Genomic DNA, 27,709 nt, shown 5'->3' on the forward strand with positions numbered 1-27,709 from the left:
TTTATCGATGAATAACTATGATGGGGTTAGTTGCAAGTTGATATCGCTGTGTGTTCCTTTGGCCTCATCGAGAATGAGAATTACGTACTTTATGATCATCACCAGAAACTGAAAACTCATTTTACTGATATCAAGGGATAAATGCCAACACTGTATGTCACCTTCCCAACACCCAAAGACAAGAAGGAGTGCAGCGTAGGTTCACCAGGTTAACTCCCGGGATGGCGGGACTGTCATATGCTGAGAGAATGGAGCGGCTGGGCTTGTACACTCTGGAATTTAGAAGGATGAGAGGGAATCTCATTGAAACATATAAGATTATTAAGGGTTTGGGCACGCTAGAGGCAGGAAACATGTTCCCGACGTTGGGGGAGTCCAGAAGCAGGGGCCACAGTTTAAGACCTTTTTTTCGCCCAGTTTTATTCCAGCAGGGAGGTCTTAACCTCCACCACCTGCAACCTCCGGCAGCCACCTGCAACCTCCGGCAACCACCTGCAACCTCCGGCAACCACCTGCAACCTCTGGCAACCACCTGCAACCTCCGGCAACCACCTGCAACCTCCGGCAACCACCTGCAACCTCCGGCAACCACCTGCAACCTCCGGCAACCACCCGCAACCTCCGGCAACCACCTGCAACTAGCATCGCAACGGGCTTCGACTAAAAAATGACCGATTTTTAAAACGGCAACCTATTTTTAGTCGCGGCCGGTTTTGAATATTTTGAAATAATCGCCGGAACATAGAAGAAGCGGAAACCACTTTCGACCGTCAGGGAGACTGACAAAAACCTCCGGGAACCGCACGGAAACCTTGGGTGGGGCGCAAAGTCTCCAGAGGTTTCCGTTCAGGCTTCCTAACTGGGACAGGGGCTTTAGGGGTAAGCCATTTAGAACAAAGACGAGGAAACCCTTTTTCTCACAGAGAGTTGTGACTCTGTGGAATTCTCTGCCTCAGAGGGCGGTGGAGGCCGGTTCTCTGGATGCTTCAAAGAGAGAGCTAGATAGGGCTCTTAAAGATAGCGGAGTCATGGGGATATGGGGAGAAGGCAGGAACGGGGTACTGATTGGGGATGATCAGCCGTGCTCCCATTGAATGGCTCGAAGGGTTCTTTATTTGGGCAATTATAGGTTAAATATAGATGCACGTTTAGTCCTCGAACACAAAGGTAATTGTTGCTGCTGCGTGGCTGTTGCCTCGTAGGCTCAAGCTGAGTCTACAGGAGTCGCTGCCTCAAAAATGCAGCCAGCGTTATCAGAGACCCACACCATCCTGGCCACGCTCCCATTTCACCCCAACCATCGGGAAGAAGGTACAGGAGCCGGAAAACTGTAACGTCCAGGTTCAGGAACATCTACTTCCCCACAGCCATCAGGCTGTTAAACACTACAACCTCAAATAATCTCTGAACTACAGAGGCTTGGGAGCATTGTTTTTGTCTTTGCACTATTAATGTCAGTTCGTTTTGAACTATTAATGTTTTATATATATACTAGACCAAGTGCAGACCCGTTGGGTCTGCTCCCCCAATGGTGTGATTCCCCCAACCCAATATTCCACCATGCACCCGTCTCCTCCAATGGAACTGAAGCCGTTGCCAAATGTAAGTTTCCAGCACTCCCCTGCCTCCCTCAATTGCACCTCCCCTGCCTGCTGCAGCAGTGAAAAGTTCAGTGTTCCTGTCTTGCAACTTTGTTTCGAAGTGTGTTGGAAGCTGATAGGAAGGAGCAGCCGTCAACGAATCAAAAGGCAGGAAGGGATCCGTACTGCAGGCGGACGGATGGATTTGAGTTTTATATATTAATAGATAGATAGATATACATATATTACTTGCACCAGCACGACAGATGTGGAAACATCCTATCAACAACTGGAGCAGGGGTCGGCAAACTACGGCCCCTGGGCCGAATGCGGCCTATAATCCGAAATCATCATCTTCTGTCATCTCTGGTATCTCCCCGGGCCCGAGGCGGTGGCACCCCAGGCACGGTGAATTAAGGACGCAATGAGCGCCCGAGCGGCGCCGATCGGCGAGCTCTGGCTGTATCGTGTCCTGCGCAAAGCCGCCGGCACGGCCTCGCACCTTCCGTGCCTGGGCTTCACTGCCAGGATCGGGGTTGGCAATCGGCTGGGGACGAGTATTTGAGCCACCGCCCTTCAGGACAGAGCCAAGGCAATGGTCCGTCTGGCCTGTCTGCGCTGGTGTGACGGAGCAGCCCAGCGGAAAGGCCGGCGCTCTCTGCTTCCCCGCACCCACGGGTGTTTGGGAGAGACGTGTCAGCATCAATTAAGAAGAACCTTTGCCACCTTATCTGCAAAGAAAATCCTGCTGTTTACTGAAGGAGTGCATTGATTTAAAAAAAAAATTTTTTTTTTTTTACTATGCACCTGCACAGTTGCAATGCTGCTGTAGATAAGTTACTTTATGCAAGTTCCGAGACACATCTTACCCGTTCACGGAAATGAAGGAGCATTCTTGCGTTAAGCAGCAATTTTTATTACCTCAGCACGCCTTAAAACGCACAAATTATTAATCTTTTTCAAAGCAGTCGCAGATTTAATGTTGAGAAGCCAGCTGCCCCTGTTTGTCCACCGCTAGACTTCATAAGCAGAGATAAAAGGTCAAATAATCTGCATTAGTGACATTGGCTGGAGGATAAATATTGACCAGGCTGTTTTTTAATTCGCCCTGCTTATCTGCAAATAATATAACCATTGCGTCCTTATGACCAGGGAACAAAATCCTTCCATCGCAGACAAGCCCTGGATAGGGTGGATGTGGAGAGGATGTTTCCACTAGTGGGAGAGTCCCCAGGACCAGAGGCCGCAGCCTCAGAATTAAAGGACCTTCCTTTATGCCCCTGTCCCACTTAGGAAACCTGAACGGAAAACTCTGGAGACTTTGCGCCCCACACAAGGTTTCCGTGAGGTTCCCGGAGGTTTTTGTCAGTCTCCTTACCTGCTTCCAAGCACCTGCAACCTCCGGCAACCACCTGCAACCGCACGGAAACCGCACGGAAACCTTGGGTGGGGCGCAAAGTCTCCAGAGGTTTCCGTTCAGGTTTCCTAAGTGGGACAGGGGCATTAGTGTCAGGGGTGATGGGGAGAAGGCAGGAGAACGGTGTTAAAGGCCTGACCCACGGTACGAGTTCATTCCAAGAGTTCTCCCCGAGTTTGCCCTGATTCGAACTCGGAGATTTACGGTAATGGTCGGTACTCGGGGCTCTCGTGGACACTTTTCAACATGTTGAAAAATCTTCATGAGTCTTCCCGAGCTTGCTTGCCGTTAGCGAGTCTTCCCGAGTCCCTGCCGTTAGCGTTACGAGCCGCTAAGAGACGTCCCCGAGCTCCGACGTACGCTACGTTCATTCTCCGTGCTTACCATGAGTTTGATTATTTTTTTAAAACTCGGGAGAGCTCTGGAATGAACTCGCATTGTGGGACAGGGCCATTAGGAGGGAGAGATAGATCGGCCATGATTGGATGCGGAATAGTTTGGATGGGCCGAATGGCCTATGTTGTGCTCCTATCACTTATGACCTTATGGCCTTCAGGAAGCGAGTGAAATAATGAAAGGCCTGGATGGAGTGGATGAGGAGAGGATGTTTCCACTAGTGGGAGAGTCCAGGACCAGAGACCATAGCCTCAGAATAAAAGGACGTACCTTTAGGAAGGAGACGAGGAGGAATTTCTTTAGCCAGAGGATGGTGAATCTGTGGGATTCATTGCCACAGAAGACTGTGGAGGCCAAATCAATGGATGTTTTCAAGGTGGATGGATGGATGGATGGATGGATGGATGGATGGATGGATGGATGGATGGATGGATGGATGGATGGATGGATGGATGGATAGATAGATAGATAGATAGATAGATAGATAGACAGACAGACAGACAGATAGACAGATAGACAGATAGATAGACAGATAGATAGATAGATGTTGGTTGTAGGAAGGCAGGTACTGGTACAGGATAGGAATGGTTTAGGGTGGCCATGGGAACTGCAGTTGCTGGTTTATATGTAACATTTTACACAAAGGGCGGTGGGTGTTAAGTTAAAGTCAATGTGAATTTTATTCGACACATAAACTAAACATTGTGGATCCTTTCCGTTGCAGAGTCTGGCCGAGGCCGTTGACGTGCACGATGGCAGTATGTTTAACCCCGAGCTCCAAAAACTCTACACGACCATAATGGCAGCCAAAGCAAGTCGCAAAAGAAGGCACAGTTCAGGTAGGCGGCAACGACTTGCGTTCCAGCAGCTGACGCTTACAGTGCACAACGTTAGTCGACGTTGGAAGTGTACAAACGGTGGCGCGGTAACGCTGTGACGCAGCGGTAGAGACAATAGACAATATTCTTAAACTGTGTGACCCCCTGGTTCTGGACTCCCCCCAACAGCGGGAACATTCTGGTGCAGCAGCATCAATGGATCGAAGGAAATAGGCAACGTTATTCTTATTTCTTCGCTCCATATATGCTGCTGCTGCACCCGCTGAGTTTCTCCAGCATTTTTGTCTACCTTCCATTTTCCAGCATCTGCAGTTCCTTCTTAAACACATCGGGAACATTCTTCCTGCATCTAGCCTGCCCAATCCCTAAAGAATTGTCTACGTTTCTGCAAGATAGCCTCTCATCCTTTTAAATCCCAGTGAATACAAGCCCAGTCGGCCCATTCTGTAGCCCAGTCGATCCATACTTTAATTCAGTGGGTTATGGCTCAGAGATTCCTTTGGGGCAACCCTGGGGTCTGTATTGTTAATCGCTCGAAGACACACACACCCGCAGCAACACAGGCAGGCTTGAGCCAAGGGTCGGCACGGTTAAAAAAAAAAATCAAAAATAATGATTAAAATATTAAAATAATATATACAGAACATTAAAAATACAAGACAGAACCCACCACCATAATAATATAATAATAATAATAATAATAATATATTTTATTGTCATTGCACAGAGGTACAATGAGATTTGGTATGCAGCTTCCAGCCGATGTAATAACTTAAGGGCCGGTCCCACGGGCATGCGGCGAGCGCGACCTAACCGGAAGCGGGGGCCGCGCGGAGGTCGAGTGAGTGACGTGAAGTTCGAGCGAAGTCCGCGGGACGTTCACACGTGACGTACGCCGTCAAGACGCTGTGCACGCCCGTCGAGGCGGTGTGTACGGTGTCGAGGCGGCTGCGGGCCGGCAGGCCGTTGCCGCGCGGAATTTTTGAACGCGGTCAGTTTTTCGGAGCCCTGTGCGATGTCGGGACCAGCTCCGCACAACTCCGTACGGCTCCGGCGATCGAAGTGGGACCGGCCCCGCGAGGCCGTACGGCTCAAGCGACCACGTTAGGTCGCGCTTGCCGCATGGAGTCACATGCTCGTGGGACAGGCCCTAAGACACCCAGATAAAAAAGATTTTTAAAAAGCACGACATACGATAAACTACTCCACAACGATGTTACACTCCTTGTCGAGGATGCATTCAACACCCAGCGGTGCCCAGCGGTCCCGGAAATCCCCCAGGGTGCATGTGGACAGAGCGTAGCCCCTCGCCCGGGCTCGGACGCAATACCCGGCTCGGGGAGAGTCCTCTTCCGCCTGGTGCCGTGACTCAGCTTGGCCAGGACCAGGAGCAGCCCAACCAGTTCACCCTCGGCCCCGCCCTCTCCCTTAACGCACGGGGCGTCCGAAGATAAGGCACGGCAGTGGCGCGGCGGTAGAGTTGCCGCCTTACAGCGCCGGAGACGGGCTTCAGCGTCAGGTCTGAGTGGGCTATTTCTATCCATTTTGTACTCATCAGGGATTAGGGGCTTGGGTATGACGTATACAATTTCACTGTACTACGGTTCAGTTTAGTTTATTGACACGTGTACCGAGGTACAGTGAAAAGCTTATGTTGCGTGCTAACCAGTCAGCGGAAAGACAATACACGATTACAATCCACCCATTTGCAGTGTACAGATACATGATGAGGGAATAATGTTTAGTGCCAGCAAAGTCCGATCAAGGATAGTCCGAGGGTCACCGATGAGGTAGATAGTAGTTCATGTACTTGTGTACACGTGACAATAAACAATAGTCCGGTGTCAGATGAAGGTCAGGGCGGCACGGTGGCGCAGCGGGTAGAGCTTCACAGCTGCTTCACAGCGCCAGAGACCCGGGTTCGATCCTGACCATGGGCGCTGTCTGTACGGAATTTGTACGTTCTCCACGGGGCCTGCGTGAGTTTTCCCCGGGTGCTCCGGTTTCCTCCCGCACTCCAAAGACATGCAGGTTTGTGGGTTAATTGGCTTCATGTAAGTTGTGTGTAGGATAGTGCTAGTGTACGGGGATCGCTGGTCGGCGCGGACCGAAGCGCCTATTGCCGCGCTGTGTCTCCAAGGTAGAGTCCAAAGCGGGAAAGGCCCGTAACTAAAAGGAGCAATGTGGCCCCAGTGTGTGGGATGTCGCATTCGGGTACGGGGATCGCTGGCCGGCGCAGACTCAGAGGGCCGAAGGGCCTGTTTCCGCACTGTATGATCTCGAAACTGAAATAAAATGAATCGGGAAAGGACGAGTGCGATAGGTTTACACAGTCATTCAGCAGTTTTGTGGAGCCATCATTAATAAACCGATCCAAGCGTCTTATTTAATTACTAGAATGTAAATTCCCCAGTTGTTGTGGTCAAACCCGTGTCTCAATGGCCCAGGCCACCTGATGCAGTCCAGCCATTTATAACCACCATATGCTCCTGGGCTCCACACCTATTATTTGGTTCCAGAGACCTCTACACTTGGGATCGGTTAATCGAAATGGGATCACGTGATCGTCTGCTTACGGTAGCAAGGCTGTTGATAAACCTGCGATATGTTTCGGGGTGGTGGTAACAAGCAGTGATATCATTTGACAAGACCGGCAGGTGCCTGTAACGAACAAACTAATTCATTAATTAATTGATACGTTATTAGCCAAGTATTCACATACAAGGAATTTGCCTTGGTGCTCCGCCCGCAAGTGACTGACTTCCCTCCGACCAGGATCCAGCTTCCTCTCCCCTTCAGTCACGGGGGATGTGTGCACCACCTTTGCCCTGTAGGTAAGACCACTCATATTGCGTACAGTTTTGGTTTCCTAATCTGAGGAAAGACATTCTTGCCACAGAGAAGGTTCACCAGACTGATTCCTGGGATGTCAGGACTTTCATATGAAACATAGAAACATAGAAAATAGGTGCAGGAGTAGGCCTTTCGGCCCTTCGAGCCTGCACCGCCATTCAATATGATCATGGCTGATCATCCAACTCAGTATCCCGTACCTGCCTTCTCTCCATACCCCCTGATCCCCTTAGCCACAAGGGCCACATCTAACTCCCTCTTAAATATAGCCAATGAACTGGCCTCAACTACCCTCTGTGGCAGAGAGTTCCAGAGATTCACCACTCTCTGCGTGAAAAAAGTTTTTCTCATCTCGGTTTTAAAGGATTTCCCCTTTATCCTTAAACTGTGACCCCTTGTCCTGGACTTCCCCAACATCGGGGACAATCTTCCTGCATCTAGCCTGTCCAACCCCTTAAGGATTTTGTAAGTTTCTATAAGATCCCCTCTCAATCTCCTAAATTCTAGAGAGTATAAACCAAGTCTATCCAGTCTTTCTTCATAAGACAGTCCTGACATCCCAGGAATCAGTCTGGTGAACCTTCTCTGCACTCCCTCTATGGCAATAATGTCCTTCCTCAGATTTGGAGACTAAAACTGTACGCAATACTCCAGGTGTGGTCTCACCAAGACCCTGTACAACTGCAGTAGAACCTCCCTGCTCCTATACTCAAATCCTTTTGCTATGAAAGCTAACATACCATTCGCTTTCTTTACTGCCTGCTGCACCTGCATGCCTACCTTCAATGACTGGTGTACCATGACACCCAGGTCTCGCTGCATCTCCCCTTTTCCTAATCGGCCACCATTTAGATAATAGTCTGCTTTCCTGTTTTTGCCACCAAAATGGATAACCTCACATTTATCCACATTATACTGCATCTGCCAAACATTTGCCCATTCACCCAGCCTATCCAAGGCACCTTGCAGTCTCCTAGCATCCTCCTCACAGCTAACACTGCCCCCCAGCTTAGTGTCATCCGCAAACTTGGAGATATTGCCTTCAATTCCCTCATCCAGATCATTAATATATATTGTAAATAGCTGGGGTCCCAGCACTGAGCCTTGCGGTACCCCACTAGTCACTGCCTGCCATTGTGAAAAAGACCCGTTTACTCCTACTCTTTGCTTCCTGTTTGCCAGCCAGTTCTCTATCCACATCAATACTGAACCTCCAATGCCGTGTACTTTAAGTTTGTATACTAATCTCTTATGTGGGACCTTGTCGAAAGGCATCTGGAAGTCCAGATACACCACACCAACTGGTTCTCCCCTATCCACGCTACTAGTTACATCCTCGAAAAATTATATAAGATTCGTCAGACATGATTTACCTTTCGTAAATCCATGCTGACTTTGTCCAATGATTTCACCACTTTCCAAATGTGCTGCTATCCCATCTTTAATAACTGACTCTAGCAGTTTCCCCACTACCGACGTTAGACTAACTGGTCTGTAATTCCCCATTTTCTCTCTCCCTCCCTTCTTAAAAAGTAGGGTTACGTTTGCTACCCGCCAATCCTCAGGAACTACTCCAGAATCTAAAGAGTTTTGAAAGATTATTACTAATGCATCCACTATTTCTGGAGCTACTTCCTTAAGTACTCTGGGATGCAGCCTATCTGGCCCTGGGGATTTATCGGCCTTTAATCCATTCAATTTACCCAACACCACTTCCCAACTAACCTGGATTTCACTCAATTCCTCCAACTCCTTTGACCCGCGGCCCCCTGCTATTTACGGCAGATTATTTATGTCTTCCTTAGTGAAGACGGAGCCAAAGTAGTTATTCAATTGGTCCGCCATGTCCCAGCCTTGGTCACCCTGGAGCCATGTCTCCGTGATCCCAACTATATCATAATCATTAATGGCTATCTGCACTTTCAACTCATCCACCTTATTACGAATGCTCCTTGCATTGAGACACAAAGCCTTCAGGCTTGTTTTTACAACGCTCTTACCCCTTATACAATTATGTTGAAAAGTGGCCCTGTTTGAAATTTGCCCTGGTTTTGTCTGCCTGCCACTTTTACTTTTCACCTTGCTACCTATTGCTTCTACCCCCATTTTACACCCCCCTGCCTCTCTGCTCTTGTACCCATCCCCCTGCCACATTAGTTTAAATCCTCCCCGACAGCACTAGCAAACACTCCCCCAAGGACATTGGTTCCATTCCAGCCCAGGTGCAGACCGTCCTGTTTGTACTGGTCCCACCTCCCCCAGAACTGGTTCCAATGCCCTAAAAATTTGAATCCATCCCCCTTGCACCATTTTTCAAGCCACATATTCATCTGCAATATCCTCCTATTTCTGCTCTGACTGGCCCGTGGTACTGGTAGTAACCCAGAGATTATTACCTTTGAGGTCCTACTTTTAAGTTTATCTCCTAGCTCCCTAAATTCATCTTGTAGGATCTCATTCCTTTTTTTACCTATATCGTTGGTGCCAATATGCACCACAACAACTGGCTGTTCACCCTCCCCCTCCAGAATGTTCTGCAGCCTTTCAGTTACATCCCTGACCCTTGCACCAGGGAGGCAACATACCATCGTGGAGTCTCGTTTGCGGCCGCAGAAACGCCTATCTATTCCCCTGACAATTGAATCCCCTATTACTATTGCCCTTCCACTCTTTCCCCCCCTCATGTGCCGTAGAGCCACCCATGGTGCCATGAACTTGGCTGCTGCTGCATTCCCCTGATGAGCCATCTCCCTCAACAGTATCCAAAATGGCATACCTGTTTAGGAGGGAGATGACCGCAGGGGACTCCTGCACTACCTGCCTACTGCTTTGCTGACTATTGGCCACCCGTTCCCCTTCTGTCCTCTTACCTTTTACCTGCGGTGTGACCAACTCACTGTACGTGCTATCCACGACTTTCTCAGCGTCGTGGATGCTCCAGTATGAATCCAGCCGCAGTTCCAACCATTCAATGCGGTCTGCCAGGAGCTGCAGCTGTACACACTTCCTGCAAACGTAGTCACCAGGGACACGACCATATCCCTGATCTCCCACATGTTGCAGGCTGAGCAAACCACGGGGCCAATCTCCACTGACATAGCTTACTCCCAAATTAACTCTATATTAAATATTAAAAAACACAAAACTTTATCCTTTAAACTTTACTAATAAATACTGTACACTTAACTCCCAGAATCCTTAACCCGAAGGCAGAAATGTAAAAATGTAAACCCGGTCCTCTTCCATCAATCAGAGGCTTCCCCCAGACTCCGTCTCTTGAACGTTGCCGATTTTGGGTGCACTTACAGCGCAGGTACTCCTCCCCTCGCACCAACGGCTCCCTGGGCCTGCGTTGGTAATGCCCCTGTCCCACTTAGGAAACCCGAACGGAAACCTCTGGAGACTTTGCGCCCCACCCAAGGTTTCCGAGCGGTTCCCGGAGGTTGCAGGTGGTTGCTGGAGGTTGCAGGTAGTGGAAGCAGGTAGGGAGACTGACAAAAACCTCCGGGAACCACCGAGAACCGCACGGAAACCTCCAGAGGTTTCCGTTTAGGTTTCCTAAGTGGGACAGGGGCATTAGATTTAGCTCTTGGGGCTAACGGAATCAATGGATGTGGGGAAAAAGCAGAAGCGGGGTACTGATTTTGGATGATCAGCCGTGATCATATTGAATGGCGGTGCTGGATCGAAGGGCCGAACGGCCTACTCCTGCACCTATTGTCCATGTTTCTAAGGATGAACAGCATGGACCCTCGGCTTGCCGAGAGGTCTTTGTGAGCCGTAACCCACTGCAACTCTTTTTGGGATGTTCAGGGGAAGACGACAATCAAAAGCATCAGCCCGGCCTCGGAGAAGCTCAGGAAGTGGTGACGGCCGGAACAGAGAAGGAAGAAGTCGCGCCAGCCGCTGCCGAGAGCCCCGAGGTTAAAAAACAGGTGGGTGAACGTTGCCCTGTGTGTGCTTTCATTGGCCGTTCTTGCAATCCATCCATTGTTACTGCAGTGAGCACTGTCTACAGGTGTACCACAGGTGTTCTGCCTCCAGGTGTAGTACAGGTATACCACAGGTGTACTGTCTACAGGTATACCACAGGTGCACTGTCTACAGGTGTTCTGCCTCCTGTTTTAGTTTTAGTTTAGTTTAGTTTTAGAGTTTAGACTCGTTTATTGTCATTCAGACCTATCGGTCTGAACGAAATTCCGTTTCCCTGCAGTCATACATATAATTTAAAAAAATGACAAAACACACAGTCAACACAAATCCAACAACCCTCCACAGTGAGCCCACCAAAGCACCGTTGTCACTGTGGTGGAAGCTCAAAATCTTAAAGTGCTCTCACCCCTTCCATCTCTGTTTACCCCTCTGCCATCGAGGCGACGGTTCAACACTCTCGCGGGTGGTCGCTGCCAGCCGTCAGGAACAGCTTCTCCCAGGGCGAGTCAGGTACTCAACAACGCTGCTCGCCGACTGCCTCCGCCACCCACTTCGGGGCACTTATTCGGGTCTATGCTAAATCATTTGCTACCGCTCTTCCAGGGAGATGCTAAATGCATTTCGTTGTCTCTGTACTGCTACACTGACAATGACAATTAAAACAGCTTCGGAATCTGAATCCGGTCTCCGAGGTATACCACAGCTGCCGCCGCTACAGCTCCAAAGTTGCCGCCAGCTCCGCCATTAGGCCGTGTACAGGTCGGCGCAGACGGAGACGGGGATACGACCGAAGAAAAAGTCCCATCCCCCGAAGGAAGAGGCCAAAGCATGTTTCTCCCACCCCACCCACATACATACACAACTTAATAAAACAAAATTAACTAAAACATGACAAAGAACAAAACGAAAGAAAAAAAAACAGATGGACTGCAGGTGGGCCGCAGCTGTTAAGCCAGCGCCGCCATCCAGCCCGCAGTGATAGTACAGGTATACCACAGGTGTACAGTCTACAGGTATACCACAGGTGTACTGTCTACAGGTATACCACAGGTGTACTGTCTACAGGTATACCACAGGTGTACTGTCTATAGGTGTACCACAGGTGTTCTGCCTCCAGGTGTAGCACAGGTGCACTATCTACAGGTGTACTTCCTCCAGGTGTAACGCAGGTATACCACAGGTGTACTGGCTGAAGGTGCGGCACAGTGGTGGAGTTGCTGCCTCACGGCGCCAGAGACCCATGTTCGATCCTGACTGCAGGTGTTGTCTGTACGGAGTTTGCACGTTCTCCCCGTGACCTGCGCGGGTTCCTTCCCACGCTCCGCGGACCTGTAGGTTAATTGGCCTTGGTAACATTGTACATTGTCCCTGATGTGCGTAGGATAGCGCTAGTGTACGGGGCGATCGCTGGTGGTATTGGTGGAGCTGCTGTGGAGAGGGCCAGCAGCGTGAAGTTCTTGGGACTCCACCTGGCGGATGACCTGACCTCAACGACCAACACCACAGCAGTGATCAAAAGAGCTCAGCAGCGGCTCCAACCTCTCCGGAGACTAAAGAAAGCAGGTCTCCCTCCTGTTCACCTACGGACCTTCTACAGGGGCACCATCGAGAGTACACTGACCTACGGCATCACTTCCTGGTTTGGGAGCTGCAAGACTTATGAGCAAAATCAACTCAACAGGACAGTGAAGACAGCCAGCAGGATCATTGGTGCCCCACTCCCTTTCCTGTTGGAGATCTATCAGAAGCGCAGCATCAGCAGAGCCATCTCCATTATCAAGGACCCCCCTATCATCCATCACACCACACCTTCTCCATTCTGCCATCTGGGAAGAGTTACAGGAGCATCAGCTGCAAAACCAGCAGGATGCTCCACAGCTTCTTCCCACAGGCAATAAGACTGGTTAACGGACTGTGTCCCCTCTCCATGTATCGTTCACCAACACATCTAACCTCGCCCATACTTTGACAGTTAGGCACCTGTCAAAGCAAAGCCACTGTCGGCCTAATTTTTAGGCCTACTTTTTGTTTTTAGATATGGTTATTTAAATTTTTTAAAGCACTATGTATTTATCCTGTTTTTATTAACTATGCTGAATGGAAACTGATCGAGAAACGTTTTTTTCGTTTCATCTGTGTATGTTAGTATCAGTTAAAATGATATTAAATAAATACTGAAACTGGTCAGCGCAGGCTCGGTGTGGGACGAAGGGCCCGTTTCCGACGCTGTATATCTCTCTCTAAAGCCTAAAACTCTCCCGATTCCAGGACGTCTTCGATAAAAACACATTCAATACACCGCTGTAAACATTTCTTCCGCTCTCTTTCAGACTCCTCGAAAGATCCGTAGCTCTGCGACTGTGAGCAGCCCGAACCGCGACGCCGTGAAGCAGAAGAGGAAGAAAAAAGGAATTTTTAGTTGATTTTTAATGAATCCAGGAGGTGTTTTTTTTAAACCAGGAGGCACTTTTAACCCACTGAACCCCTCTGCCCTTGTTATGTGTTCGGTGGCGAGGTCGTTTGTCACCTTGCTCTTTTAACCTTTGATGTCAACGTCCGATGACATTGGTGTCCGAGGGATTTGCTGCACAAACTCTTAGAACCACAGGGACCTAAACCACAAAACGGAGCAGTCTCTCGCCAGTGTCCCCCCCCCACCGTGGTCGCCATGACGATTGTCTCTCTCTCCGAAGGCCGCAAAATGGCCGCCTGATTTTATTTCTAGGCTCCTCCGGTGATGTCTTAGCGGGGATCCAGCCTCAAGAACTGCGATGGGAGAATGGGGAAGAGAGGGGAGATCGAAGGGTGGGCTGCACATTACATGTGTGCAGGAAGGAACTGCAGATGCTGGTTTAAACCAACGTTAGACACAAAAAGCCGGAGTAACTCAGCGGGTCAGGCAGCATCTCTGGAGAGAAGGAATGGGCGACCTTTTGGGCCGAGACCCTTCTGCAGACTTCTTAGTCTGAAGAAGGGTCTCAACCTGAAACGTCGGCCCATTCCTTCTATCCAGAGATGCTGCCTGGCCCGCTGAGTTATTCCAGCATTTTGTGCCTATCCTCTTTAAGCGGATGTCAGATATATTAATTTGAAGATTTAGACACAAGGAACTGCAGATGCCGGTTCACAACACACAAAAAAAAAGTAATGCAGTGCTGGAGTAACTCAACGGGTCAGGCCACAGCTCTGGAGAACAGGGACAGCTGACGTTTCGGGCCAGACTGGAGAAGGGTCCCCACCAGAAATGACACCTATCCATGTTCTCCACAGATGCTGCCTGACCCGCTGAGTTACTCCGGCACTCTGTGATGCTGCCTGACCCGCTGAGTTACTCCGGCACTCTGTGAAACGTTACCTATCCATGTTCTCCACAGATGCTGCCTGACCCGGTGAGTTACTCCAGCGCTCTGTGAAACGTCACCTATCCATGTTCTCCACAGATGCTGCCTGACCCACTGAGTTACTCCAGCACTCTGTGAAACGTCACCTATCCATGTTCTCCACAGATGCTGCCTGACCCGCTGAGTTACTCCAGCACTCTGTGAAACGTCTATCCATGTTCTCCACAGATTGCCTGACCCGCTGAGTTACTCCAGCCCCCTCTGAAACGTCACCTATCCATGTTCTCCACAGATGCTGCCTGACCCCCTGAGTTACTCCCGCCCTCTGTGAAACGTCACCTATCCAGTTCTCCACAGATGCTGCCTGACCCGTTGAGTTACTCCAGCACTCTGTGTCTTAATTTGAAGTTTTTACACGTCAGAAGAAAAACATAATTCTTTACAAACTCCCTCAACATCAGAGGTTCCTGGCACTTTTTAATTTCATATCCCTTTTGTAGTTTTGTGCTTTGCAAATTAATTTTCTCCCCCCCCCACACCCCCTCCTGTCTCTTTCCTCGGGTAGACAACAAAATTTATAGTCATTACCCCACAAAGTAAAACAAAATCGTTGCAAATTACCAGTGTACCAGCAATAGTAACTACTTTGTCTAATTAATTAAAGACTCCACAAACTGAGGACAACAGATGGTATGAATTTGGCCTGCAGCCTGCTTTTGATTTCTTATGCACAAGGCTGATTTTATACTTGAAAAAAAATACACTGCAAGCTGATTGTGGCTTTCAAAACAGCTCAGCTGAGGTTAGACCTCATTCCGCTTGGCCTTTAAGAGGAAATAACTCGCTGCCCCATCCAATGGGCTCTATATATTTTTTTAAATTTTAACGGGGAATCAGCCCAAACCCCCCCCCCCCCCCCCCCCGTCCCCTTTCCCCACCTCTCTAACCTAGCCGGTCCATTGCATGACATTAAAATTGCACCAACAACAGGTACAAATAGAGCTGGAGTAACTCAGCGGGATGGGTGACATCTCTGGAGAGAAGGAGCTGGTGGACGTTTCGGCTGGAGGCCCCTTCTTGATCAGTCTGAAGAAGGGGGGCCACGATAAACGTCACCCGATCCCTACTCTCCCGGTTCAGGGTTGGCCGTGAAGAGTTCAGACCTGGAGCGTGGAGGAACGGCGAGGGGAGAATGAAAACGGCAGGCGTAATGGACACAAAAAAAGAGTAGGCACAAAAATGCCGGAGTCAAACTCAGCGGGAACGGGCAGCATCTCTGAAGAGAGGGAATTGGGCGAAGCCTCGGGCCGAGGCCCCTTCACCGGACCCCGAAACGTCACCCATTCCTTCTCCCCAGAGATGCTGTCCGTCCCGCTGAGTTTCTCTGTCCATCTTCGCGTCTGCAGTTCCTTCAGCTGGGAGAAGGTTACAACAAAGCAAACAGCAAGAGATAAAATGTAACGGGGGGGGGGGTCACAGACTGGCCGGAGAAGGGGGAAGGTTATGGGGACAGCAGAGAGAGGGAAAGCAAGGGTTATTTGACGTTACAGAAGTCAAATCAACCCGGGTGTCTGACTTTGCAGGCAAACCATGCCCCTCTCTCTCCGTCTTTAGAGTGACACAGCCCTCAGCACCACGCTGTTTTGGGTTTTATGTAAATACCTCCTTTTTTAAATTCATACTTAATAACTTTTACATTTTAAATCCAATCCGAAATTTGAAAATAAAGCATTACTTTAATTAACTCTTGTTTGTCCCTTTAAACCTATATTTTAACTGGTTGCTTTGTCGCATGTACCAAACATGCAGTAACATTTTTTTTTTTGCATGCACAGTTCATAGAAACATAGAAAATAGGTGCAGGAGTAGACCATTCGGCCCTTCAAGCCTGCACTGCCATTCAATATGATCATGGCTGATCATCCAGCTCAGTATCCTGTACCTGCCTTCTCTCCATACCCCCTGATCCCTTTAGCCACAAGGGCCACATCTAACTCCCTCTTAAATATAGCCAATGACCTGTGGCCTCAACTACCTTCTGTGACAGAGAATTCCACAGATTCACCAGTCTCTGTGTGAAAAATGTTTTTCTCATCTCAGTCCTAAAAGATTTCCCCTTTATCCTTAAACTGTGACCCCTTGTTCTGGACTTGCCCAACATCGGGAACAATCTTCCTGCATCTAGCCTGTCCAGCCCCTTAAGAATTTTGTAAGTTTCTATAAGATCCCCCCTCAATTTTCTAAATTCTAGCGAGTACAAGCCGAGTCTATCCAGTCTTTCTTCATATGAAAGTCCTACCACCCCAGGAATCAGTCTGGTGAACCTTCTCTGTACTCCCTCTATGACCAAAACTGTATGCAATACTCCAGGTGTGGTCTCACCAAGACCCTGTACAACTGCAGTAGTAGAGCTGCTGCCTCACAGCGCCAGAGACCCCGGGTTCAGTCCTACAGGTGCTGTCTGTGCGGAGTTTGCACGTCCTCCCTGTGGCAGCGTGGGATTTTCCCCCGGGTGCTCCGGCTTCCTCCCGTACTCCCGGGTTTGGAGGCTCAGTAAAATTGCAGTCCCAGTGTGTGCAGTGAGTGGATGAGAGAGTGGTGGGATCGCACAGAACTAGCATGAATGGGTGGTGTAAGGACGGTGCGGGCTTGTCAATGAGACTTTTAGAAACAGGCCCTTCGGCCCACCGTGCCCATGCCAACCAGCGCTCACCCCGTAAGCCAGCAATGCACACGAGTGACGATTTACAATTTTACAGAAGCCAATTGACCTACAAACCTGCACGTCTTTAGAGTGTGGGAGGAAACCAGTGCACCCGGAGAAAACCCACGTGGTCGCAGGGAGAACGTGCAAACTCCGTACAGACAGCGCCCATCGGCGGTGCTGCTCCAAGGAAGAATCTCATTGTTACGTTTCGGGACATGTGGACGATGAAAACACTCTCGACTCAGTCAGGATGGAACCCGGGTCCCTGGCACCGTGAGGCAGCAACTCTAGCGCTGCGCCACCGTGGGGCCCGTTTCCACGGTGGGTCTCTAAACTAGATGGGCCCGGGATAAAGAGACTGCCAGAACCAGGGGGGGGGGGGGGGGGGTGGGGGGGGCTCGTCGCGGTCCGCCCCCCCCCCCAGGGGCCACGCAAGACAGGAGCGCGGTAAGTCGCAGGTCAGATGCCGCCTCTGTGTCTGGCCTCGCTGCTCACAACGCCGCGGAGAGCTGCCACCGCAACAGCTTGGGATAATTTCTGTGGTTTAGCCCTTCGCCCAATTAGTCCCAATTACTGGGAGATGCGAGGAGGGTCCCGCCGGGAATTGGAGGCCATCGGTTGTGTGTGTGTGTGGGGGAGGCTTCAGCTGTCAAAGGGCGGTGGTGGTCAGTCCTTGCCCGACATTGTCTCCATTGGATTCACTCCCAGAGGTGTTATATTCCACGCATTGTTCCCAGCCATTCCCTCCTGGGACCTCTTTCATCTCCGTGAATGCAACAGCCTGCTCCGACATTAGAGTCGCATAGAATCGCAGAACCTGCAAACAGGCCCTTCGGCCCAACTTGCCCACGCCGACCAACATGTCCCATCCACACTATGCCCACTCGGCTTGTATTCACTGGAGTTTAGAAGGATGAGAGAAATATCCACGAGTGCTGGTTTTTTAGTCTTTTTAGCTTCATATTGAAGAAGACGTTCTTCCGTGACCTTTTGAGCTTCACCACTCGATAGAGGTCTTTAAAATGATGAGAGGGATAGACAGAGTTCACGTGGATAAGTCCCCCCTTAACCTTCTGCGCTCCAGAGAATAAAGACCTAACTTATTCAACCTATCTCTGTAACTTAGTTGTTGAAACCCAGGCAACATTCTAGCAAATCTCCTCTGTACTCTCTCTATTTTGTTGACATCTTTCCTATAATTTGGCGACCAAAATTGTACACCATACTCCAGAATTGGCCTCGCAGTCTTTCTTCATATGAAAGTCCTGACATCCCAGGAATCAGTCTGACTGCCTACCCGCTGGAGTTTAGAAGGTTGAGGGGGACCTCATTGAAACTTACAGAGTAATGAAAGGCATAGGTAGAGTGGAGAGGATGTTTCCACTGGTGGGAGAGTCTAGGACCAGAGGTCATAGCCTCAGTATTAAAGGACTCTCTTTTAGAAAGGAGGTGAGGAGGAACTTTTTCAGTCAGAGGGTAGTTAATTTGTGGAACTCATTGCCACAGAGGTCAGTGGATATTTTAAGGCACAGATAGACAAGTTCTTGATTAGAATGGGTGTTGAGGGTTAGACAATAGACAATAGGTGCAGGAGGAGGCCATTCGACCCTTCGAGCAAGCACTGCCATTCATTGTGACCATGGCTGATCACCCACAATCAGTACCCCGTTCTTGCCTTCTCCCCATATCCCTTGACTCCGCTATCTTTGAATGGCGGTGCTGGCTCGAAGGGCCGAAAAGCCTACTCCTGCACCTGTTGTCTATTGTCTATAGGTCTATCTAACTCCCTCTTGAAAGCATCCGGAGAATTAGCTCCACCGTCCAGAGAATTAGCTTCCACCGCCCTCTGAGGCAGAGAATTCCTCAGATTCATAACTCTCTGAGTGAAAAAGCTTTTCCTCATCTCCGTTCTAAATGGCCTACCCCTTACTCTTGAACTGTGGCGCCTGATTCTGGACTTTCTCCAACACCGGGAACATGTTTAAGAAGGAACTGCAGATGCTGGAAAATCGAAGGTACACAAAAAAGCTGGAGAAACTCAGCGGGTGCAGCAGCATCTATGGAGCGAAGGAAATAGGCAACGTTTCGGGCCGAAACTCTTCTTTGGCCCGAAACGTTGCCTATTTCCTGCGCTCCATAGATGCTGCTGCACCTGCTGAGTTTCTCCAGCTTTTTTGTGTACCATCGGGCACATGTTTCCTGCCTCTAGCGTGTCCAATCCATTAATAGTCTGACATGTTTCAATAAGGTGTCCTCTCATCCTTCTAAATTCCAGAGTGTACAAGCCCAGCCGCTCCATTCTTTGAACATATGACCCAATCATTTGAAGTTGGACATTAAACGCATATCCCGTGAATGAGATTGAGAAAGATCTTGCATGAAAATGCACAATTTCAGAGCTCCCTGGAGCCGGGCACAGATTGCACTATCTCTGTTGCATCCAATGCAAACCTCAGTCTCAAAGAAAGATGACTATCTACACACTTATCAAAAAATTCTCTTGAGACTGTGGTAAGTCTCCAAATGTTTGGAGCCTGGGTGACAGATGAAGAGGTTGCGCATTCTAATGTGGTGGGACTTTGCTCCCTGGCTGAAAAATGCGAAATCCTTCCTAATCATAAATTAAGATCAATTAATATCACCTCAAGACATTCTTTTCCTCATCTCCCTCGATGGCAAGACATTCTTGCCATAGAGGGAGTACAGAGAAGGTTCACCAGACTGATTCCAGGGATGTCAGGACTTTCATATGAAGAAAGACTGGATAGACTCGGCTTGTACTCGCTAGAATTTAGAAGATTGAGGGGGGATCTTATAGAAACTTACAAAATTATGAAGGGGTTGGGCAGGCTAGATGCAGGAAGATTGTTCCCGATGTTGGGGAAGTCCAGGACAAGGGGTCACAGTTTAAGGATAAGGGGGAAATCTTTTAGGACCGAGATGAGAAAAACATTTGTTCACACAGAGAGTGGTGAATCTGTGGAATTCTCTGCCACAGAAGGTAGTTGAGGCCACAGTTCATTGGCTATATTTAAGAGGGAGTTAGATGTGGCCCTTGTGGCTAAAGGGATCAGGGGGCATGGAGAGAAGGCAGGTACAGGATACTGAGTTGGATGATCAGCCATGATCATATTGAATGGCGGTACAGGCTCGAAGGGCCGAATGGCCTACTCCTGCACCTATTGTCTATGTATCAAGGGCCATGGAAGCCGTTTTAAATGTCCGTCGATGATGCCTCCCTATATTTTACCTTTGGAAAGCAAAATTTCAATCCAAGTTTAGTTTTAGTTTAGGTTAGAGATGCAGCGCGGAAACAGGTCCGTCGGCCCGCCGTGTCCGCCGTGCCCGCGCTGACCCACTCGGTCACGAGAGGAGGGGGGGGGGGGGGGGGAACGTGCAAACTCCATACAGACTGCACCCGTCATCAGGATCGAACACTGGTCTCCGGCGCTGTGAGGCAACAACCGCCAATTGCAAAACTCGTGGAGATTTATTCTTAGAGTTTAGAGATACAGCGCAGGAACAGGCCCTTCGGCCCATCGAGTCCGCGCCGACCAGCCATCCCTGCACACTAATGCCCCTGTCCCACTTAGGAAACCTGAACGGAAACCTCTGGAGACTTTGCGTCCCCACCCAAGGTTTCCGTGCGGTTGCTGGAGGTTGCAGGTGGTTGCCGGAGGTTGCAGGTAGTGGAAGCAGGTAGGGAGACTGACAAAAACCTCTGGGAACCGCACGGAAACCTTGGGTGGGGCGCAAAGACTCCAGAGGTTTCTGTTTAGGTTTCCTAAGTGGGACAGGGGCATAACACTACCCTACAGGCACTAGGAACAACTTACATTTATGACTAGCCAATTAACCTACAAACCTGCAGGACTTCAGAGTGTGGGAGGAAACCGGAGCACCAGGAGAAAACCCTCGCAGGTCAGGGGGAGAACGCGCAAACTCCGTACAGACAGCACCCGTAGTCAGGATCGAACCGGGGTCTCTGGCGCTGTGAGGCAGCAACTCTACCGCTGCGCCACCGATTGCAAAATGTAGTGATTTTTCTTCATTTAACGTCAACTAGTTTCGGCAAAGGAACGAGGCTTATGGGCCTGTCCAATTTAGGCCACTACAGGCAACAATTTGGGCTGTCGGCAGTTGTCATAGGTGCTGTCGTAGGTGTTGTCGCCAGGTGACATGGCTGGTCGCTAGGTGACGTGGCTGGTCGCTAGGTGACGTGGCTGGTCGCCAGGTGACGTGGCTGGTCGCCAGGTGACGTGGCTGGTCGCCAGGTGACGTGGCTGGTCGCCAGGTGACATGGCTGGTCGCTAGGTGACGTGGCTGGTCTTGACGATGGTCGCCAGGTGACGACGGTGGTCGCCAGGTGACGTGGCACGCCAGGTGACATGGGTGGTGCCAGGTGACGTGGCTGGTCGCTAGGTGACGTGGCTGGTCGCTAGGTGACGTGGCTGGTCGCTAGGTGACGTGGCTTGTCGCCAGGTGACGTGGCTTGTCGCCAGGTGACGTGGCTTGTCGCTGACGTGTCTTGTGCTGACCGGTGAATTCCATTGTCCTGGTCGCCAGCAGTCGCCTAAAAACATCGCCTCAGTGGGACAGGCCCATTACTTCCTCTTGTCGATGCTGCATGGTTGACGCCAGTGGTTAAGGGAGCACACAATAGAAACATAGACAATAGGTGCAGGAGTAGGCCATTCGGCCCTTCGAGCCTGCACCGCCATTCAATATGATCATGGCTGATCATCCAACTCAGTATCCCGTACCTGCCTTCTCTCCATACCCCCCTGATCCCTTTAGCCACAAGGGCCACATCTAACGCCCACTTAAATATAGCCAATGAACTGGGCCTCAACTACCTTCTGTGGCAGAGAATTCCACAGATTCACCACTCTCTGTGTGAAAAATGTTCTCCTCATCTCGGTTTTAAAGGATTTCCCCCTTATCCTTAAGCTGTGACCCCTTGTCCTGGACTTCCCCAACATCGGGAACAATCTTCCTGCATCTAGCCTGTCCGACCCCTTAAGAATTTTGTAAGTTTCTATAAGATCCCCTCTCAATCTCCTAAATTCTAGAGAGTATAAACCAAGTCTATCCAGTCTTTCTTCATAAGACAGTCCTGACATGCCAGGAATCAGTCTGGTGAACCTTCTCTGCACTCCCTCTATGGCAATAATGTCCTTCCTCAGATTAGGAGACCAAAACTGTACGCAATATTCCAGGTGTGGTCTCACCAAGACCCTGTACAACTGCAGTAGAACCTCCCTGCTCCTATACTCAAATCCTTTTGCTATGAAAGCCAACATACCATTCGCTTTCTTTACTGCGTGCTGCACCTGCATGCCTACCTTCAATGACTGGTGTACCATGACACCCAGTTCTCGCTGCATCTCCCCCTTTCCCAATCGGCCACCATTTAGATAATAGTCTGCTTTCCCGTTTTTGCCACCAAAATGGATAACCTCACATTTATCCACATTATACTGGGTTATACAATGCATGGGTTTGGGTCACATAAGACCTTAAGGGGACTTGGTAAGGTAGATGTTGGGATGTTTCCAGCAGTGGCTGGACCAGGGGACAACAACAACAACACAACACAAGGGGCCACTAAAACATTCTTTTTGTTTAGTAAGTTTTACTTGATTGTGGTTTTTTTTAAGAGATAGTTAAGAGATACAGCACGGAAACAGGCCCTCTGTCCCATCGAATCCATACCGACCAGCGACCCCCCGCACACCAACACTATCCTATACACACACCCACACACGCACCCACACACACCCACACACACCCACACCCACACACACACACCCGCACACGCACCCACACACACACACACACACTAGGGACAATTTTACATTGATACCAGGCCAAATAACCTGCAGACCTGTAGGTCTCAGGAGCATGGGAGGAAACCGAAGATCTCGGAGAAAACCCACGCAGGTCACGGGGAGAACGGCCAAACTCCGTACAGGCAGCGCCCGTGGCCGGGATCGAACCCGGGTCTCCGGCGCTGGAATTGCTGAAAGGCGGCAACTGTACCGCTGCACCACCATGGGCGCCCTGTCAGTGAAAATCTTTTTGGTGCGTGCCATCCAGTCAGCGGAAAGACTATTCACGATTCACAATCGAGCCGTCCACAGAGTCCAGAGATGCCCCTGTCCCACTTGGGGAACCTGAACGGAAACCTCTGGAGACTTTGCGCCCCACCCAAGGTTTCCGTGAGGTTCCCGGAGGTTTTTGTCAGTCTCCCTACCTGCAACCACTGCCTGCAACCTCCGGGAACCTCACGGAAACCTTGGGTGGGGCGCAAAGTCTCCAGAGGTTTCCGTTCAGGTTTCCTAAGTGGGACAGGGGCATTACTACAGGATTAAAGGTATAACAGTTTGTGCAAGACAAAGTCTGATTAAAGATAGTCCGAGGGTCTCCAACGAGGTGGATGGGAGCTCAGGACCGCTCCCTAGTTGGTGATAGGATGGTTCAGTTGCCTGATTACAGCTGGGATGAACTGTCCCTGAATCTGGAGTGAATAAAATTGGGGTGAGTAGAGATTTCTTCTCTCAGGGGGCGACTTGTCTCGAATTCTCGCTCCCGACGGGATAGAAGCTGGATCATTGTGTCGAACATGGAACAGCAATGCTAGCATTTATTTCGAGAGAGCTTACACACAGAAAACAGGGATGCAATGTTGAGGCTCTCGAAGGCGCTGGTCAGGCCGCATTTGGAATATTGCGATGAAAGATGTGCTGGCTCTGGAGAGGATCCTGAGGAGGTTTACAAGAACAATCACAGGAATGAGTGGGTTAACATATGATGAGCGTTTGACGGCACTGGGCCTGTACTCACTGGAGTTTAGAAGAATGACGGGGGGACATCATTGAAACGTAGTGAAAGGCTTGGATAGAGTGAATGTGGAGAGGATGTTTCCACCAGTCGGAGAGTCTAGGATTAGAGGTCACAGCCACAGATCTAAAGGACATTATTTTAGGAAGGAGATGAGGAGGAATGTCTTTAGTCAGAGAGCGGTGAATCTGTGGAATTCTTTGCCACGGAGGGGTGTGGGGGCCAAGTCAGTGGATATTTTTAAGGCAGAGATGGAGTGGTGAATCTCTGGAACTCTCTGCCACAGAGGGTAGTTGAGGCCAGTTCATTGGCTATATTTAAGAGGGAGTTAGATGTGACCCTTGTGGCTAAAGGGATCAGGGGGTATGGAGAGAAGGCAGGTACGGGATACTGAGTTGGATGATCAGCCATGATCATATTGAATGGCGGTGCAGGCTCGAAGGGCCGAATGGCCTACTCCTGCACCTAATTTCTATGTTTCTATGGATGGATTCTTAGGTACACAAAAATGCTGGAGAAACTCAGCGGGTGCAGCAACATCTATGGAGCGAAGGAAATAGGCAACGTTTCGGGCCAAAACCATTCTTCAGACTGATGGGGAGCGGCAGGGAGAAGAATGGAAAAAGGAGGAGGAGGAGCCCGGGGGCTGAGGGATGGGAGGAGACAGCAAGGGCTAACAAAATTGGGAGAATTCAATGTTCATTTCTTCAGATAGATTCTTCATTAGTACGGGTGTCAGGGGTTATGGGGAGAAGGCAGGAGAATGGGGTTAGGAGGGAGAGTTAGATCAGCCATGTCACGTGTACCGAGGTACAGTGAAAAGCTTTTGTTGCGCGCTATCCAGTCAGCGGAAAGACAATACACAATTACAATCGAGCCATTCACAGTGTACAAATGCACGATAAGGGATTAAGTAACATTTAGTGCAAGGCAAAGCCAGCAAAGTCCGATTGAAGATAGTCCGAGGGTCACCAATGAGGTAGATAGTAGTTCAGGATGGAGTTGACCTGATGGGCCGAATGGCCAAAACTATGTTAGCTTGTCAGCATTCAACACCATTATACCATCTAAACTGATCTCCAAACTCGGTAACTTGGCATCGACCCCTCCCTCTGCAACTGGATACTGGACTTTCTAACCAACAGACCCCAGTCTGTTAGGTTAGACAAGCACACCTCTTCAACCCTCACCCTGAACACCGGGATTCCTCAGGGCTGTGTGCTGAGCCCCCTCCTCTACTCCCTCTTCACCTATCACTGCACACCTGTACATGGTACTAATACCATCATCAAGTATGCAGATGATACAACGGTGATTGGCCTCATCAGCAACAACGATGAGTCGGCCTACAGGGAGGAGGTCCAGCACTTAGCAGCATGGTGCGCTGACAACAACCTGGCCCTTAACTCCAAGAAGACCAAGGAGCTCATTGTAGACTTCAGGAAGTCCAGGGGTGGCACGCACACCCCTATCCACATTAATGGGACGGAGGTGGAACGTGTTTCTAGCTTCAGGTTCCTGGGAGCCAACATCTCCGATGACCTCTCTTGGACCCACAATACCTCTACTCTGATCAAGAAGGCTCATCAGCGTCTCTTCTTCCTGAGGAGACTGAAGAAGGTCCATCTGTCTCCTCAGATTCTGGTGAACTTCTACCGCTGCACCATCGAGAGCATCCTTACCAACTGCATCACAGTATGGTATGGCAACTGCTCTGTCTCCGACCGGAAGGCATTGCAGATGGTGGTGAAAACTGCCCAACGCATCACCGGTTCCTCGCTCCCCTCCATTGAGTCTGTCCAAACCAAGCGCTGTCTGCGGAGGGCGCTCAGCATCGCCAAGGACTGCTCTCACCCCAACCATGGACTGTTTACCCTCCTACCATCCGGGAGGCGCTACAGGTCTCTCCGTTGCTGGACCAGCAGGTCGAGGAACAGCTTCTTTCCGGCGGCTGTCACTCTACTAAACAACGTACCTCGGTGACTGCCAATCACCCCCCCGGACACTGCTCCCACAGGAAAAACTCTGTCTGTATATATGCTAATGTAAATATTTATTCAAATCATATGCTATGTCGCTCTTCCAGGGAGACGCTAAATGCATTTTGTTGTCTCTGTACTGTACACTGACAATGACAATTAAAGTTGAATCTGAATCTGAATCTTGTGTTAGTAATTCAATCACCTCATTCCAGGAATTATCCATGCATTCAGTGCTCAGTGCAAGTTTGTTAATGTGAATGGTAATATATCGAGGCCCCAGCAATGATCACTGTGGCAAACCACTCTTCACATCTTGCCAAGCGTAAATAGGCCTGTTAGTGTGGGCCTTGTTTCCTGTGGCCCAGCCAACCTTCCATCCAAGGTGCTGCCTCCCACACCACAGAGTTTTTCTTTCCATTGTAACCTTTGGGGCCTGGCTGGATGTTTACGACGCATGCTCTTCACGATGGTCTGAATGTGGTTCGGTCTGAAGGGCCTGAATGGCTTCTCAGTGTGAGAGTCATTTCAGAATCAGAATCAGAATCACACTCTATTCGCCAAGTATGTTGTGCAACATATGAGGAATTTCATTGGCCAGGTCAGTCATACAATTCATAGCAAAAGGATTTGAGTGTAGGAGCAGGGAGGTTCTACTGCAGTTGTACAGGGTCTTGGTGAGACCACACCTGGAGTATTGCGTACAGTTTTGGTCTCCTAATCTGAGGAAAGCCATTCTTGCCATAGAGGGAGTACAGAGAAGGTTCACCAGACTGATTCCTGGGATGTCAGGACTTTCATATGAATAAAGACTGGATAGACTCGGCTTGTACTCGCTAGAATTTAGAAGATTGAGGGGGGATCTTATAGAAACGTACAAAATTCTTAAGGGGTTAAACAGACTAGATGCAGGAAGATTGTTCCTGATGTTGAGGAAGTCCAGGGCAAGGGATCACAGTTTAAGGATAAAGGGGAAATCCTTTAGGACCGAGATAAGAAAAACATTTTTCACACCGAGAGTGGTGAATCTGTGGAATTCTCTGCCACAGAAGGTAGTTGAGGCCACAATTCATTGGCTATATTTAAGAGGGAGCTAGATGTGGCCCTTGTGGCTAAAGGGGATCAGGGGGTATGGAGAGAAGGCAGGTACGGGATACTGAGTTGGATGATCAGCCATGATCATATTGAATGGCGGTGCAGGCTCGAAGGGCCGAATGGCCTACTCCTGCACCTAATTTCTATGTTTCTATGTTAAAAGTAACAGATCACTCAAGAAAACACATTTTAACATAAACATCCACCACAGTGACTCCTCCACATTCCTCACTGTGATGGAAGGTGAAATAAAGTTCAAGTCTCTTCCTTTTGTTCCTCCTGGGTCGGGGGCCTTGACAGGATGATCTTGACTCCCGTAGCCGGCGGCGTTTGGGCCCTTCGCATCGAGACAATCAAGCTCCCGCATCGGGGGGGGGGGGGGGATTGTCAGCTCCCCCGCGCCGGGTGATCGAACCTTCCGCGATGTTGAAGCTCCCGACCCGGCCTCACCCGAGACCGCGAGCCCTTGATGGTGATTCCGCGGTGGGAGCGATCCCAGGCAAGGGATCCGCTCCGATGTTAAGTCTGCCGCCCACGGTGGGGCTCACGACAGTCCGAGGAGTCTTCCAGCTCCATGCAGTGCACTTATAGAATGGCCCTGCTTTCAGTTCAGTTTAGTTTATTGTCACGTGTACCGAGGTAAAGTGAAAAGCTTTTTTGTTGCGCGCTATCCAGTCAGCGGAAAGACAATACGTGATTACAATCGAGCCATTTACAGTGTGTGGA

General features: G+C 49.8%; 1 protein-coding gene across 1 annotated transcript in view; it reads left to right on the plus strand.

Annotated features, from left to right (window-relative positions):
- nhej1 (nonhomologous end-joining factor 1) overlaps positions 1–14,324 on the plus strand; it is a 244,592-nt gene extending 230,268 nt beyond the window's left edge. Inside the window, exons 6-8 of the mRNA XM_055638798.1 lie at positions 4,118–4,232; positions 10,899–11,020; positions 13,349–14,324. Of these exons, the coding sequence (XP_055494773.1) occupies positions 4,118–4,232; positions 10,899–11,020; positions 13,349–13,441 (330 nt within the window). The 3' untranslated portion in view covers positions 13,442–14,324. The remainder of the gene's footprint in view (positions 1–4,117; positions 4,233–10,898; positions 11,021–13,348) is intronic.
- Positions 14,325–27,709: the final 13,385 nt, after the last annotated feature.

This window comes from Leucoraja erinacea, chromosome 7, assembly GCF_028641065.1.
Source record: "Leucoraja erinacea ecotype New England chromosome 7, Leri_hhj_1, whole genome shotgun sequence".
Classification (NCBI taxonomy): Eukaryota; Metazoa; Chordata; class Chondrichthyes; order Rajiformes; family Rajidae; genus Leucoraja; species Leucoraja erinaceus.